The 16,739-nt window shown below is 39.5% G+C and overlaps 1 protein-coding gene across 6 annotated transcripts in view; it reads left to right on the top strand.

Annotated features, from left to right (window-relative positions):
* FRMPD4 (FERM and PDZ domain containing 4) overlaps window positions 1–15,041 on the top strand; it is a 648,285-nt gene extending 633,244 nt beyond the window's left edge. For 5 of the 6 annotated variants that reach the window (XM_070462629.1, XM_070462627.1, XM_020908849.2 and 2 more), the window contains one exon: window positions 757–15,041. In XM_070462629.1, the coding sequence (XP_070318730.1) occupies window positions 757–2,081 (1,325 nt within the window). In that variant the 3' untranslated portion in view covers window positions 2,082–15,041. Of the gene's footprint in view, window positions 1–751 lie in introns of all 6 variants that reach the window. The other variant, XM_070462630.1, reaches the window with a different exon arrangement.
* The last annotated feature ends 1,698 nt before the right edge of the window (window positions 15,042–16,739 follow it).

Here is a 16,739-nt window from a genome sequence, read left to right as displayed (position 1 = left end):
ACACTTTCCAATTTCAAATTATACCCTCAAATAGTGTCTTTTCCAGTAGGTCAGTAGATGTCAGTGAGACCTTTTTCTTGTTCAGTTGCTAAGTTGTGTCCAACTCTGTGATCCCATGGACTGCAGCACGCCAGGCTCCTCTGTCCTCCACTGTCTCCTGGAGTTTGCTCAAATTCATGTCCATTGAGTCAGTGATGTCAGTTAATTTCCATTCGTGCCCTTTTAGGATTATTTCCTTTGTCAAAATTCACCACTAGTTTCACCTGCCTTGGGAAACTCATCTCTGAATGTTGTTTAACTCGTCTCCCAGCTAGCATCTTTCCCTCTAAACTCGTTAAAGGATACTTTGCAGTTTACAAAGAGCTTGCACCTAATTTACCCCTTGCTCCTCACAAACATTCTATGAAGTGGAGATTGTCCTCTTCACATGACAACTTTTCTGGCACTTTCCCAGTGTCTCAGCTTCAAACCCTGTACCAGGAAAACCTCATGGGGTCCTCTTTAAAAGATTAGTATATTTAATTTGCATTAATTAGATTAGGCCACTTCTTTTTAAAAAGATAGCCAATGCCAGGATTAATCTAACTCCTTAAAATGGAACTTCAAAGTCATAAATATGCTTGAATAATCTCTGTAAGACGTGTGTTCTCTCGAATATATCCTTGGGAGATCACAGACATCACATAGAGATTTAGTAAAAGTGACCACCCATGAGGTGCTTAATGATTCTCTGTTTTTCTGCTACCCCTAGTGTAGCTTTGACAGAGCCTGGGAAGGAGAGACGAGGAGGCATGCCTTCAGCTTGGTCTCAATATCCTGAAGCTGATCCCACCCTGCTACCATCAAACATTCACTCGGAATCAAAGGTGCCAATTCCAAATCAAGACCCTAACGATTTCTCCCAAGCAAACCAGGCCTATGGAGAGGCTGTGAGCTGGTGGCCACTGGATCTGAGAAGGGGGAGCCTCAGGACATCCCCTAGCCACAGGGCTCTGAGACGGAGCAGCAGTATCCTCTCAGGATCTGTCAGTTCGGAGACCTTCCGGGAGAGAAGCCAGGGTGCGGTCAGCTTAAAGTGGCCAGGTATCACAGAAGCACAGGAGACCAGTTCAGAAAGGCGAGCAGAACTCCCCCTAGGGAAGAAGCTCACCAAAAGTTTTTCCCAAAGCTCGATGCACTTTAGCTCTGAGGGGAAAGTTCACAAAAGGTCCCCGGTGGCTCACAAAGACTCCAAGCTGTATAGGACATTGCCCTTGCGGAAGCTGGAAGGCAGCCATTGGAGATGCCGGGGACCTTTCAGCTACTGCTTCCTGAACCGAGGGCAGGATGAAGACGGTGATGAGGATGAAGAGGAGGGAGAGGCTACGCACCAAGTCTCTTGCCTCTTTCGACCACAGGTGACTCAAGCCATGCCAGACCCAACCACCCCACCCCTGGCTGTTGGCATTCAGAAGCAAGGAGGAGAGCTGTCCAGAGGTTCAGTGCTGAAGGTCTGGGCCGAAGACTTGAGTGGCCCAGATGATGTGGACTTCAGCAACCTAGCTTTTGATGCCCGGATTGCAAGGATAAATGCCCTTAAGGAGAGCACATATACAATGCCCGATGGGTTCCTCGCAGCCCAAAATGATGCCAATGAGCTGCTCTGCCTTGTCAGGGCAACCACGGGGAAGAAAGAGGAGTCACGCCCTGAAGCATATGACCTAACACTTTCTCAGTACAAGCAGCTGTTATCCATTGAGTCCAGACAGTTGGGAAGTGCCTGTCGGAAAATGGCAATGGCTGAGAAAAGCCCAGAAGAGATGCTCCTAGCTATGGCTTCCAGCTTTCAAGTGCTCTGTTGCCTAACAGAAGCCTGCATGCGATTAGTTAAAGTCGTGAACTCCGAAACACAGCGGCAGGAAATAGTAGCGAAGATCGATGAAGTGGTCATAAACTACATCTGTCTCCTGAAAGCTGCCGAGGCAGCCACTGGAAAGACCGCTGGTGATCCCAATGTTGGACTCTCGATGCGACATTCAACCACCATGGCCGCTCTCGTAAGCACACTAACACGTTCTCTCAAGATGCTTTTAAATAAATAAAGTATGAAAGTCACGTCATAATCTACCTTTGCAAAGCCATACATGAACTTTTATTTACTTTATGTGTACGATGAACAGACGTCTCCTTTCTTCTCTCTGTATATTTTGTTATTTTCTATGAAATAGGAGATAAAAGTCACATTGATGAAAAGTTGAAATGTACTAATCCAGATGTATTCTGTTTATATTATACATATATATACATGTAAAAGAAATATACAAGAAAGTGGTGACATTTGGCTATTTTTCATATAGTCGAAACTCCAGGTATGTGATGTGAAATTTTAATTTCTACTGTGTTGGAGCAAAACAATGAATCCTATCCCCTTTCCTTCCAAGCTGATACTTGGAGACCATATCATTCATATTTAGAAGTAAAAAAGAAAAGAAAAGGAAAGAAAAATCACAATGTATATAAAACAGTACTTATGTTTTAAAGCTATGATTTTTAAGCATTGGAAATAGCAAAAAGACATTTAAAATTCAAAAAGCTATTATGAATTATTAGAGAATATATAATAAATTAATTTTTGCTCATAGTGTTTGGTTATCTGATGCTTTTTTCCAAGAATCCTACATATTTCATTTTGGCTTATGCCATTTGGGCTAGAAATGGGGTGGGAATGGATTCTATTGTGTCAACACAAGTGCTTTTCATGATGTTTCTAGAGTGAATGTACTTCCCAAGTAGAAGAACAGAGGGAAAGATGGGCAGGTTTCTGGATAATACCTACTTATAGACTAATTACGGAAAGTGAAAGTAATTCAGAATACCAAAATTAAATTGTTTGATGAAAAGAAAGCTCTGCTTTGACTCAGTGTCAAAATATACAAACCAAAGACATAACCTCTCTGCCCACCATTTCAGCTATGAAACAGGATTCCCTTCAGAGTGACAGAGCATTTAGAGAAGTATTTGCAAAATTACAAAAAGGAACAGAAAATGATCCTCACAAGTAAATGCAGGTCCGGTAATGTGAAGCAGACCACACACCAGGCTATGAGTCACATTGCAGATCACAGCTCTCGGCAAAGAGCTTCATGCATCCCCTCTGCAGGAGCCCATGCTTCCAACCAAATTTGCAATGCCAGCCTAACACTGGGACAAAGTTTTGAATCTGGAATGTTACAGAAAAATCAGGGAAAGATAGTTACTCTAATATGGAAGCCATACTTAAATAAATAATGAAGTATTTATGAAATGTTCTAGTCTGGATTGGCTGATAGAAATATGTAAGCTGGGGGAAAAAAAAATGAGTGGTAAACTTGACCGCTTTAAGTGAACCTGATGGAATGCAAAGAAGTTTTCAGAACCATCGTCTCTCTAAAAATGTATCTTTGGGTCAAAGCAAAAGGATGCAAATTCTGCAGTTGTAAAATAAAGTTGATAATGTACATATGTACTTCATGGCTCTTTTAGTGTTCAAGCTACACACACACTTATTTATGTAGGTGGCTTCTTAAAATATGACAGGAGTGTGCCCAGTGCAAATATTTCCATTTTTGTAGGCATAACACAGTCCCCAGTTGCTATCTCTCTCATCAGTCATTCCATAGAGACTCAATAAAAAAAGCCACACATATTTATAGGTGGTAGCAAACAAAAGGAGTTTAGACATGTGTTATTACAATGTTTAATAAAACATTATTTGATTACAATTATAAATATTGGTGTTTGATAGAAGTATTAATGGTGTTTACTGTGGAAAATTTTGGTAAATATTCTGTGTACTAAAATATTAATAGGATTGTGTGCTATGTCAGACAATGTGTGAAACATATATATTATCTCATTTAATCATCACAATGATCTCATGGTTTGGACGCTATCATTAATTCCATATGGAGGCAATATGGTTTCATAGTTAAGGACATGGAGTTTGGGGTCATACACCTCTTGATTTAAATTTGGGCTCTGCCATTTTCTATTCCTTTCATCCTGGGAAAGATAGTCAATTTTTCTCAGTCTCAAGTTCCTTCTAGTAAAATGGAAGTCAATAATAAGATCTATTTCCATAGGATTGTCATGAGTTTTAAGTAAAATTATGTATATGAAATTCTTACTGCAATACCTGGCAGAGAGTAAGTACTCAGTGTTATATATCATTATCATCATAAGCATTGCATTAAATATATTGCCCAAGATAACACGTGGGGGCTGTTTGTTTTATATGCATATTGTATGCTGACTGTGCAGAATACATTAGTGTATTGCATATGTATAAAAGAACTATACAAGAAAGTGACATCTCCAGTTAGAACACCTTCCCAGTCCATTTCATTTCTTTGGGAGGCCTCAGTGAAATAGCTCTGGGTCTTTCTAATCAATCTCCCAGAACCTTTGGGTACACCAATAAATTTTTGTTTCATATAAACAAACTCTTTACTACTTAGAAAACCTCAAAAGCCCCCCTGTTGCTAAACGTGCTGCTCCTAGGTAGGGTCAAGATCCACTAGAGTGTCGGAAGAATGTATCAGAATGAGCCGTGTGTTTATTTTTATCTAGCCTTTTTTATGTTTGCGTATGTTTTATAACAGGCTAAGAGCACAGTGGTATATGTACATCATTTTCAATAAATCAGTTAATAAGCATATGCCTGGTGCATATATGGGATATTGTCACAGACAGAGTTGCACTAACTGAAGTGTGGAGACAACTGAACCAGAGAACGAAAATGTCTTGTCCCTAAGCTCCTTTACACTTAGTCTGCAGCCTAGTTTTCAAGGTGTATCACCTATCATTTTAATTAATCTTTCATTATAAAGCTTTCAAACATATACAGAGGTAGACACAATCATATAATGAATCCATATGTACTCATCACACACCAATTCATGTCCAATCTTATTTTCTCTATTTCTAGGCACCTCCTTCCACAGCGTATGTAGAAGCCAATCCCAGACATCATAGCATTTAATCCATGAATATTTCGGTAAGCACTTACTATAGATAAGAGTTTTTAAACATAATCATTATGCCATTTTTACACTTTTTAAAATTAATAATTCCCTAATATCATCAAATAAATGTTACAGAAATAATGAAGAAATCCCCAAAGACAATCGTTGTCAACAATTTAGGACATCTGCTTTCAGTTTTTTCAATATCTATGCTAATGTTATTATTATCGTAGGTGTTTATGAGTATAACTTTTGACTCAATCTGAACACATTTGCCCCTTTTCTGAGTCTCAGTTTCACCATATCTTATGTAAGTGGATTGGCTGGAGGAATCTGATTGACATGGAAAAACGGAGGGTTCAGATGACTCACCCTCACAGCATTAGGCTGCCAGTAAAATCCAACAACTCATGCAATTGCATTAGACATTAAAATCAAAACAGGCCCCCTCGGCCCAGGTGAAGTTAGTCTAATCACAAAAGAAATCATGTTTCAGAGAAGAAAAACTGACTATATTGAAATGACCAGCCACAACAACATTACAATAGATCGATTCCTTTTGCTGTGAATTTCCTCTTTCATCATGCTCCATGTTAGGAAAGACAATTTGCATTTCTGTTCTTCTTTTATATAGTTCTAAGTGTCACTTATTCTCTAAATGTTATTTCTGAGCTCCTCAGGATGGCACTGTAATTTATTCCCCCTGGTTTACTCTTAATTTGGCAATGTTTGTTCTCTTGGACTGATTATCACCATTCGTAATTGTGTTAACTGTTTTTGAAATTGAAAAACAAGGCAAATTAGCTATCTTCAGGTGATTCCTTCTCTGTTCTAAACAATTGAGAATCTTCACAGGAGTCAAAATATATGGATATTATTACATTGTTTCTCTAACCTGATTTTGTGCTGTGAAAGGAGTTGATTTTCGGGGGGGGGGGTGTTTGAGAGTTTAGAGGTGCAAAAGAGGTGTTTGAGTGTGTCTGTCTGTCTGTGAGAATAGTTTTCAGTTTAGTTTGTTGGATTTCAGTGCAAGTTTACCCTCTGGCAGTCCAAAAACTATGATAAAACTTTCAAGTCAGATTGCAGAAATAGCTTCTCAGCTTTGAAAGATCAAAGGGTTGGAATCTTACCTTTTGAACTGAATTTTATTCATACCAACTTGAACATCACAAAGTTGGGTACTTTTTATTCCACCTATTCCCTAGCCTACCCTTCTCACTTTTTCATTTCAAAGCTTGGAAAGTAACCTTCAGAAATTGTATTAGAATTTTTTTAATTTAAAAAATAAATAAATTTCAAAGCCTATACATAGGAAATCCATGGACGAACAATCCATGTCTTTATCAACTGTTTTCGCTGTAGAAAATAATGGAATTAAATCCTGCATAGCAGAAAGAAGTAGATACCCCAATTATCCCAAGTATTGGGATAACTTATTTCACCATTCAACTGAAATTAACCCACTGCCTTCTGCTGAACTTGCCCTAATCTTTCTTCTATATTTATAATCGCATCTCAGTTTTCTGTTGCTTTAAAACTAATGTGCCACACTGCATGGCTTCGGGATCTTATCTCCCCAACCAGAGATCGAACGCCAGGCCCTCAGCAGTGAAAGCATGGCATCCTAACCAATTGACCAGCAGGGAATTCCCTTCATTTTTTACTCTGCAGTCTAAACCAAAATTCTTGACTATGATGTCCTTTGCAGTCTTGTCATTCACAACTTTAGGAAGAATTAGCTTTGACTGTCAATATAGGTGGGATTGGGGAAGTTGAGTCTTCTTGGTAACCTCCAACCAAGTATTAGTTCTGTTTTCCTGTTGAATTAATACCCTTTGCACATCTTGCTGTTTGACTGCATGACCCATAACTCCTTTCTGTCTCCCATCTCCCAGGGTAAGTCCATTCATCTGTTCAAATAGCTATTAACAATGTCCTAGTCTGGGCACACACTGCTAGGTTCTGGAGGCAGGATACAATATGCTTGGCATGGTCTCTTGACATGGTCTACCCATTCTAGAATGGGTAATCCTTTGTTACTTCTCAAGAAAGAAGGGGCTCAGAGTAAGTCAGTGTAGGCTGTCTTCACTTTGTATGGTAGCACAGGACTGGAGAAGACTATGCAGGCCCAAAATGTGTAAAGTGATCTTAATACTGTGAAAAAATTACAATTGTTCTGTGATCCATAAAGACTTTTACTCAAAATATCATTCTCTTGTCAATTATTAATGTATAGGGATATGACAATATAATAAAATGCCTATTTATCCAGTACACAGTCATTTAAAACATTAGAAACTCTGAGAATTAAAATGAGTCTTTTTGTAAAACCTTATAAAGAGTAGTTTGAACAGTACTTGCCTTTTTTGCATCATGTAACTTACAGTATGGGCTTCCCAGGTGGCTTAGTGGTAAAGAATCTGCCTGCCAAGGCAGGAGATGTAGGTTCTATCCCTGGGTCGGGAAGATCCCTTGGAAAGGGAAATGGCAACCCACTCCAGTATTCTTGCGTGGGAAATCCCATGGACAGAGGAGCCTGGGGGCTACAGTCCATGGGGTTGTAAAAGAGTCGGACATGGCTTAGCGACTAAACAACAACGACAACTTACAGTATGGAATTAGCATCTTTGTATGCTTCAGCATGTTTCCATACTTCTTTCTCAGTATGGATCAACTTCCAACATTTTATCATCGGTGCTCTCTTTGTTGTGAAATATCTCTAAGAGTTCCTTAACGTGACTGTGTTTTCCCCAGTGTCACTTCCTTGGGGACTACTTCGTCCTTTTCATCACAACCACTTCCCTTTTTTATGTCACTAAGTTCGCCTTCTCTGCATCCCTCCAGCCGACCTGCATATGTGTAATCCCAAATGAGGACAATGATGACATTCCCACAGTCACCTGCTTCTTCTGTCACTCTGTTTACATTCTATTATAATTCTACTTCCAGAGTAACCACTTTTTATTTCTTTGTTGCACTTTTGCCTTTATTGGCCAGTTCCCTGTTGTAATCATCCATTTTTTATAAAATGTTATATGGTTCTGTTTTATCACTCAGAAGAAAGGGAGGAAACATGACTTCATGCTTTGCTGTCTGTGCATGAACCGAATGCACATTGACTGATCAGTGGCAGACTATGAAGGAGATGATATGATTAGTCATTGATCATCATGCACATCTTTTATTATTTATTTATATTTGTTTATTTGGCTGCATCAGGTCTTAGTTGTGTCATTCGAGATCTTTAGTTGCAGTGCATGGACACTCTAGCTGTGGCACATGGGCTCAGTAGTTGTGGGACAAGGACTTACTTGCTCCACGGCATGTGGTATCTTAGTTATCCAACCAAGGATTGAACCCATGTCCCCTGCATTGGCAGGCGGATTCTTAACCAGTGGACCACCAAGGAAGTCCCCATCTTTTATTTATATAGTGGTTTCTTGATTAAAGAGCTAGTAGCAAAATCTGTACTTTATGGAGTTATTCACAGTTAACATACCATATAACCAAAGTTTAAATCATGTTGTTGGGAGACTGGTGTTTAGTTAAACTGTGTTAATGGAGATTCACATATATCAGAGCCATCCAGAATGAAGACTTTCTGAACTTAGGTGTTTAAAGGGTCTGAAGCCCGTGATAAAAATGACTGAACAGGTAGCATTCAGTACTGTCCAATAGAATTTTCTGAAATAATGGAAATTTTCTAAATCTTTGAAGTACAATATGGTAGCAAAGAGCCATACATGGCTATTGAGGACTTCCAACGTGGCAACCGAATTTTTAACCTCATACAATTTAATTAATTTAAATTTAAACACCTACCCATGGCTAGTGGCTACCATATTGGACAATGAAGCTCTAGCAGACAAACAGACCAAAAAAATGTAGAAAAATAAGCATAATTTTTACTGATTGCAGTAAAGTCTAAGAGGGAAATTGATAGGCTGCTAAGGAAGATTTTTCTAGATTTGGCAGGATGGAGCTAACTCTGATCATTTAGTACACTCATTAGAGTGCCCCTGAACAATGCCAACACATACACAGACTCAAACAATACTCACTTGTTCTTAGCCTTTGGGTGCCTTAGATGATCATGTATGATTTATGTGGATAACTACATTTTCCCCAAGATCTGAAAATCTGCTGTGAATTTTGACTATAGATTATTTTGTGACAATTACCACATATGATGGCATATGGGAATTGTGTCAAATACTGACCTAACAGGCAGCATATGCAGTTTGTTCCCTAAAATATGTCTTTCCTGAAAACACAGTCTGATGCCACACCAACCCTCAGTCCAGAGCTGGAACTTTCCACTGCTTTTCCCCATCTTTCCACTAGTTCTTGGGCCCAACTTCCTTCTTGGTTGGGTTCCAAGCCCGATCCCAAGTCCACTCAGATGTGACCCAATCCATTCTGAGGTTTAAAATATATACAAAGTAGAAAGGAATAAAGGAAGGTGTAAGCTCAGAGTTTGATGAAAGCCAATTTAACTTGAATCTTCACTATCAATTATTGTCTTCATTATTGCTTTTGTCTTCTTTCCTGTCCTTACCTCCCCTGACACTCCCTGCCGCCACCTTTCTGTACTACTTTTCTATTGCTGAGTAACACATTAACACAAACTTAGTGGCTTGCAATAACACACATTTAGTATCTCACAGTTTCTGGAGATCAGGCATCTGGGCACAGCCTAAGTGGTCCTCTGCTCAGGGTCTCAAAATGTTGCCAACAAGGTTTAGGTTGGGCTGCATTCTCATCTGAAGGTTTGGTTGGTGATAACTCTGTTTCCAAGCTCATTCAGATTGCTAGAATAATTCATTTTCTTGCAGCTTTAGGACTGGCCATTATTCCTGCTGTTTTGCTGGCTGGAGACCAGAGGCTGCCCCAGGGTCATAGAGGCTGCCCACAACTGCTTGCCACAGGGCCATCTCCAACGTGGTTGCTTATTTTATCAAGTCTGCAAAGAGGTTTAAGTCAGGTCCTCCCAGAATAAACTCATTTAATCAACGCAAAATTAAACTGATTTGGGACCGTAAGTACATCTCCAAAATTTCTTCACCATTGCCATAGTCTGTTGGTTAGAAGCATGTTCCAGGTCTTGCCCACACTCAAGGGGAGAGGGCTGAACAGGGCATGAACAGTAGGAGCAGGAATCATGGGGATCACCTTGGGGGCTATCAGCCCTGCCATCCAGGGCTTTTCCTTCAGCCTTCAAACAAACTCAACAGGTCACATATTCCTCTGAACAGAAGACACAGTGTAGACACTTGAAATACAAACTTCAAAGGCTTTCAGAACCCACAGCTCTGACCTAAGTCATCAGAGGCTACGTGGACATCAGCGGCCTTTGGCCGCTCTGTCTTGGCCCTGGCCCATTCTCTAGATTTATTTCCATGTTAATATGCCAAGCTTCTCTGGGGCTGGAAACTCCAGTACTTATGATGCACTGACCTGTGCAGGTCAGGATTTCATTAGTGGTGAGTCTATAGGTAAACTTTCTGCAGCAGTATGACTTTTTTCTTTGCATTCATTTTAGAGTCATGTATAACTTTGAGGTCAGGTTCCATCAAACAATTAAACTGGCAGATGAATTATTAAAGATGCTAAACTTTAACCAGCATAACCATGCCTTTCTCATGTATTTATGGGAAGGGGGATGAATGGGCTCCAGGTCACCTGCTCCTAAGTTATTCATCTGGAAGTGGAGCTCACATAGTGAAGTTCAATTGCCCTCCATGCCCACTTGGCACTGCTGGCCAGAGTACCCTGAAAGGATGCCCTTTCCTTCACATGGGCTTCAGCAGGGATGAATATGGAAGAGGGCTCATTTCTTTATGGATTCTCTCCTTTTGTTTTGCAAAGCTATGTAAAACTATATTGTTGAATCAGGCTATACTGAAGTATTCTGCTCATACTCCCTGGATTTCTGAGAAAGCTGAGACAAGGCAAACAGACAGACACACACACACCCGTGCACATGCCTGTGATGTAAGTAAATGTAGTGTCACATCACCCAGAAATACATGCTTGTCTTTTCTGCCTCCTATCTGCCTCTGTTCTTCACTACTGCAAATTTGATTCCTAATCTGTTACTGGTATGATTAGAATGACATTAATAACAATACCTAACATTTATTCAGGCAAATGTGCGAGGTACTATGCCCAGTGATTTTCCTGCATAATTATTGCATCTATTTCCTCGAACAACCTCTGAGAAATTATTATCATGCCTTGTTTATTTTTCATTTTTTGCTATATCCCTCATGTTGTGCAATATCCTGTTGTAGCTTATTTTATACCTAATAATCGTCATCTTTTTAAAGAAAGAACATTGAGGCTAGAGAATCCAAATATAACTGGCCCCAATTCATGGATGCTAGTCAGAATCAAGATTTGAACTCAGGAATTGCAGTTTTCTTCACCAGGTTTGGGCCAAGTAGCTAGCTCGATTGTTTTTAATCAAATAAATACAGCATGCATTATTTAAAAACTTAAATTCCACCAAAGAACTTATAGAATAAAAAGCAACCATCTCCCATCCCAAACTCCCCGCTGAGTCCCAGTTCCGAGAGACAACCCATTTCACCAGTTTCTGTTTTTAGTTTATCTAGTGATTTTCTCCTTAATTCTAAATAGTACAATTTGTTGACTTACCAACTTTGGACAATTGCTGCCAATCACCTCTTGAACAATGAGGAATTCACTTATTTATGTTACCCCTCACCTTTCCCGCTCCTCCCCTATCCAATGTCTCATAGGGGTGTTACTGTGTTCTAGTCTTCATTATCTAACTTTAAAGATTATAGTTAAATCTCTGCTTCTTGTTCAGTCATCTTTAGATGGTCTCTGTTGATTCCTCATTGATGTGGAATGGAGCAAATTATTTCCCCAGCATATCTTTCTTTCCCCCTCACCACTTCTTCACTCATTCCTCCTATTTTAGGCCATGAGTAGCACCACATTGATATCATTTACACTGTTATTAAAAGCAACATTGCTCACAATGTTTAGGGACCAATGTTTTGTAAACCACTACAGCCTGGAAAACCAGCATAGCCAACTGCGTTTGTGAAAACCATGGCATTATCCAGAGCTCTTCTAGAAGGTGAAACAGAGACCCCTATATGTGGAAGGAAAGAAGAAAGTGTTTACTGTGAATTCATTATGTCTTAAATTGGTGATTCTCACAGTGTGGCTCTTGAACCAGCAGCAGCAGTACCACCCGCTGGTAACATAGAGATGCGGATTCCTGTGTTCTACCTAGACCCACTGACTCAGGTTCTGGGGGGTGGGAGGCTGTGGCGGGGGTGCAGTCCACCAATCAGATTGAAGAAGCCACCATGTAATTCTAATGAGTGCTCAAGTCTGAAAATCACTGTTTGTTCTGCACAAAACCTTGTCTTGTGACTGAAGCTTACATTACTTAAAATGTGTTTAAACACTGAAATACACACGGAGTGGCTATGATTAATAGTTCCAAAAGAGATGACAACAGCCCGCATACATATTTAAGAGAGCTCTCACCAGATTGGATTTTCAACATCAGGAGACATTAAGGGAAGAAGTTTTGTAAGACTGGAGAAAGTAGACAGAACACAATTTGAATTGCATTCAACCTGGAGAAGTTCTGTAGCAGCCAAAATAGTCATATATATGCCAAAGCAAGCTAGTTTTCTGCCCTACATTTGCCTAACAGAAGTTCAGTGTCATTGCTTCATAGGGCCCCTTTAACTAAATCTGATTCCTCCTTCTTATAAGGGCAAGTTTGTCCTACTGTTTCCTCCTAGTCAAGATTGGTAGCATTTTCATTTCTCTCATGAAAATGAAGTCATTCATTAGACTTAGGTTGGCTGTACAATTTACAAGGCAATAATCAGCGTTTGTATTGTGATGATAATTGTGCTAAGAGGATTCATTTTATCCACCTTCGATATCATGGCTCCCAAGTCACTTGAAAGAATGTTCAAAGCATCAAAATAAAATAGACTCTTTCCTTAAATAGCTTTGATTTTTCAAAATCATACCATAGCTTCCTTTGTATTTAGTTTCTAGGTTTTTTAAAAAGTTTTCCTGAAGTTTTTATAGGTTTCCCTTTTTTCTTTCTCATGAAATTAAAGTGTGCTATTCTGAATATCTAGCACTGCATTAAAAACCACCTCAAAATGTAGGAGCTTAAAGAACTATTAGCATCCCTCCTGGGTCTGGGGTTGGACTCAGATGGCTGATTCTCACTTGCAGTGTCTCACGCAGCTGCATTTAAGTGGTGACTGAGGCCAGAGTCACCTGAGGCTTGACAAGGCTTCACAATGACTTCTTACCTGGCTAGCAACTAGCCAAGAGTTCATTGGAGGCTGTCAAACAGAGTCTTCATGGGACCGCTCAATGAGGTTTGGGCTTCTCACAACATAGCAATTTCAAGATTGCAGCACCTCTTACATGGTGGCTGGCTTCCAAGATGGAGCATGTCAAGAACGAGGGTCCCAAGAGAACTAGGCAGAAACTTCAAATCTTATGACCTAGTCTGGAAAGTCACTCAGTAAATTTTTATTGGTCACCTGAGGCCTCACCATTGTCAAGAAGAGGAGAATTAGGCTATAGCTCTCAGTTGGAGGAGTGACAAAGAGCCTGCAGCCTTCTTTAATCTCTCCCTCCTGCTTCCATCAAAGCCTTAACAGATCCAATACCTCCACTATGTTGTCTGTTCATGGAATAAGCTCTTCCTGAAGGCATTCCTCTTTGCCAGAGCCGTCTGACTTCCTTTTCTAGTATAAACCTATTTTTATCTGAATAAATATCATCCTAGGACTTTCCCTTCCCAACTTTCTTAGAATGGACCCCACAGTTTCCTGTATCCAGTATTACTAGGGAATTTTCTCGTAAAGATTTCATGGAATGTAACCTTTTTGAATCTTGTGTGTCTGAAAATACCTTCACTTTGCCCTTTTGCTCAATTGATCATTTGGCATATGGTATTCTGGGTTCAAAATGACATTCCTTGGATGGATGTCATTGTTCCATCATCTTTTTACGTCAGTTCGCTGAATGTTCTTCTCATTCCTTCAGCGGATCTGCCATCTCCCCACAGATCTGTTTCTTTTGTTGACTCGCAACGTGAATTTCACAAGGTTGTCTCTAGATCTGGAATTGTCTTTTGTTCAATTTGCTTGGAATTTAGTGCATCTTTTCCTTCTGAGATTTCATGCCTTTCTTCAATTCTAGATTGTTTTCGTTCTATTAATTTTTTTTCCTCTCAGTTTTCACTGTAGTCATTATCTAGTGTTTAGTGAACAGAACTGATATTTTTTTCAGAGATAACAGCTATGTTGTTTTCATGAGATTCTTTTTAATGAACTGCAGAGTGCTGGTTTCACACTTCTCTGACTTGGTTACAATGTGCTCAATGGGCTGTGTGGAGGTCACAGGCGAATAATACGTGACCTGGCCATATTCTAGGTGTGCACAACTACATGTGTGGGTTACTTTGTTTCTCTCTCTACTTTAACACATTGATTTAACATTGTGATTTTTGTATGACACACCTGAAGCATACATTATTATCTAGAATATTCTGCAGTCAATTCCTGTGTACCTGCCACCCAGATTTGTCAGATCCTAGCAAATTACCATATGGCTTTGGATCTTGATTGTAAAGAAATGAGTATCAAAGACAGTTGGAATACTCTGAGTAACTTTCCCCAGTGCCCTGTGTCTCCCTCCTCAGGTATCATCAAGCCTGATTTTGCTTTTGTACCCGTCCCATGCAGTTCTTCATATATTTACCACATGATTACATGTCCTTCAAAATGTGTAATATTGTTTGGCATGTTTTTAAACTTTATGTAAATGGTATCATACTGTACATATCCTTTCCACACTTTGATTTTGTTATTCAACACCAGTTTCGAAAGATCTATGCCTTTTAAAAGAGAGAGCTTTCATTCATTGACCTTTATGGCTTTACAGTCGTCTATTGCATATTAGAATTTAGATTATGCTGTTAATGGATATTTAGGTTGTTGGTTTTTTTGCTATTAAAAACACTGCTGCAATGAACATGCTTGTACCTGTCTCTTTGTGCATACGTGTTATGATTTTTCTCAGGAGGTATGCTGAAGTGTGGAATTTGAGAAATAGGTTTTCTTCAACTTCACTAGATATTGATTCCCTCCTAGACAGGCCCAACGATACATGACAATTGCAAGAGCAGGAAAAGCAATCAGAGGAGCAGGCTAAGATGGTCTGAATCTGCTTTCTCTGAGGTTTCCTTCTAAGCAGGCTGGCTGGTTTCTTAGGGGGAGAGAGAGAGATGAGAGATCTAGATAAAGGGAAAGATAGAGCTAGAGATGAAAGAGAGAAAGAGATTGATTGCTCTCTCTGCGATAAATTATGTATTCCGCAACATGAACCCAAACCAAAGAACCCAGAAGTTCTCTTGAGTATCTAGGCTCATGTTAAACTCTTCTATACATTATTCTGTATATCTTCATGATGGCATGACTTGAGTGTAGAAAAACATTCGTAGTAGGTGTTTACTGACAGTTACACACACAATTTGGATAAATCAAAAAGACCAAGACATGGGAGGGAGAAGGAGAGGGGAAAGGAAGGGAATGGAAGAAATCAAATCAGTTCAGGAAGCCCATCATCTGAATAACACGTCTTCTGGTAAGTTCAAAGAAAAAGGGAGTGTTGTTTTGTTTGCATATCATGACTTAATCAAATGGCATTGTACAATAGATCTCATTCTAATTATCATCTTTTTTCTTTGAAGATTTTTTTAATTTTATAATTTTTTAATTGAGTGATAATTGCTTTACAGAATTTTGTTGTTTTCTGTCAAACCTCAACATGAATTAGCCATAGGTGTACATATGTCCCCTCCCTCTTGAACCTCCCTCCCACCTCCCTCCCCATCCCACCCTCTAGGTTGATACAGAGCCCCTGTGTGATACAGCGAATTCCCATTGGCTCTCTATTTTATACATGGTGATGTAAGTTTCCATGGTACTGTCCATACATCTCACCCTCTCCTCCCCTCTCTCCATGTCCATAAGTCTGTTCTCTATGTCTGTTTCTCCATTGCTGCCTTGCAAATAAATTCATCAGTACCATCTTTCTAGATTCCATATATATGTTAGTATATGATATTTATCTTTCTCTTTCTGACTTACTTCACTCTGTATAATAGGCTCTAGGTTCATCCACCTCATTAGAACTGACTCAAATGTGTTCCTTTTTATGGCCAAGTAATATTCCATTGTGTATATGTACCACAGCTTCTTTATCCATTCATCTGTCAGTGGACATCTAGGTTGCTTCCATGTTCTAGCTATTGTAAATAGTGCTGCAATGAACATTGGGTACATGTGTCTTTTTCAATTTTGCTTTCCTCAGGGTATATGCCTAGAAGTGGGATTGCTGGGCCATATGGTGGTTTTATTCCTAGTTTTTTAAAGGAATCTCCATACTATCCTCCATAGTGGCTATATCAATTTACATTCCCACCAACAGTGCAGGAGGGTTCCCCTTTCTCCACACCCTCTCCAGCATTTATTGTTTGTAGACTTTTTGATGATGGCCATTCTGACTGGTATAAGGTATCTCATTGTAGTTTTGATTTACATTTCTCTAATAATGAGTGATGTTGAGCATCTTTTCATGTGTTTATTAGCCATCTGTATGTCTTCTTTGGAGAAATGTCTGTTTAGGTCTTTTTCCCACTTTTTGATTGGGTAGTTTGATTTTCTGGTA

Source organism: Odocoileus virginianus, unplaced genomic scaffold (assembly GCF_023699985.2).
Source record: "Odocoileus virginianus isolate 20LAN1187 ecotype Illinois unplaced genomic scaffold, Ovbor_1.2 Unplaced_Scaffold_6, whole genome shotgun sequence".
Lineage (NCBI taxonomy): Eukaryota > Metazoa > Chordata > Mammalia > Artiodactyla > Cervidae > Odocoileus > Odocoileus virginianus.
The sequence above is the reverse complement of the archived record's forward strand: the minus strand, read 5'-3'. Positions and strand labels throughout refer to the sequence as shown.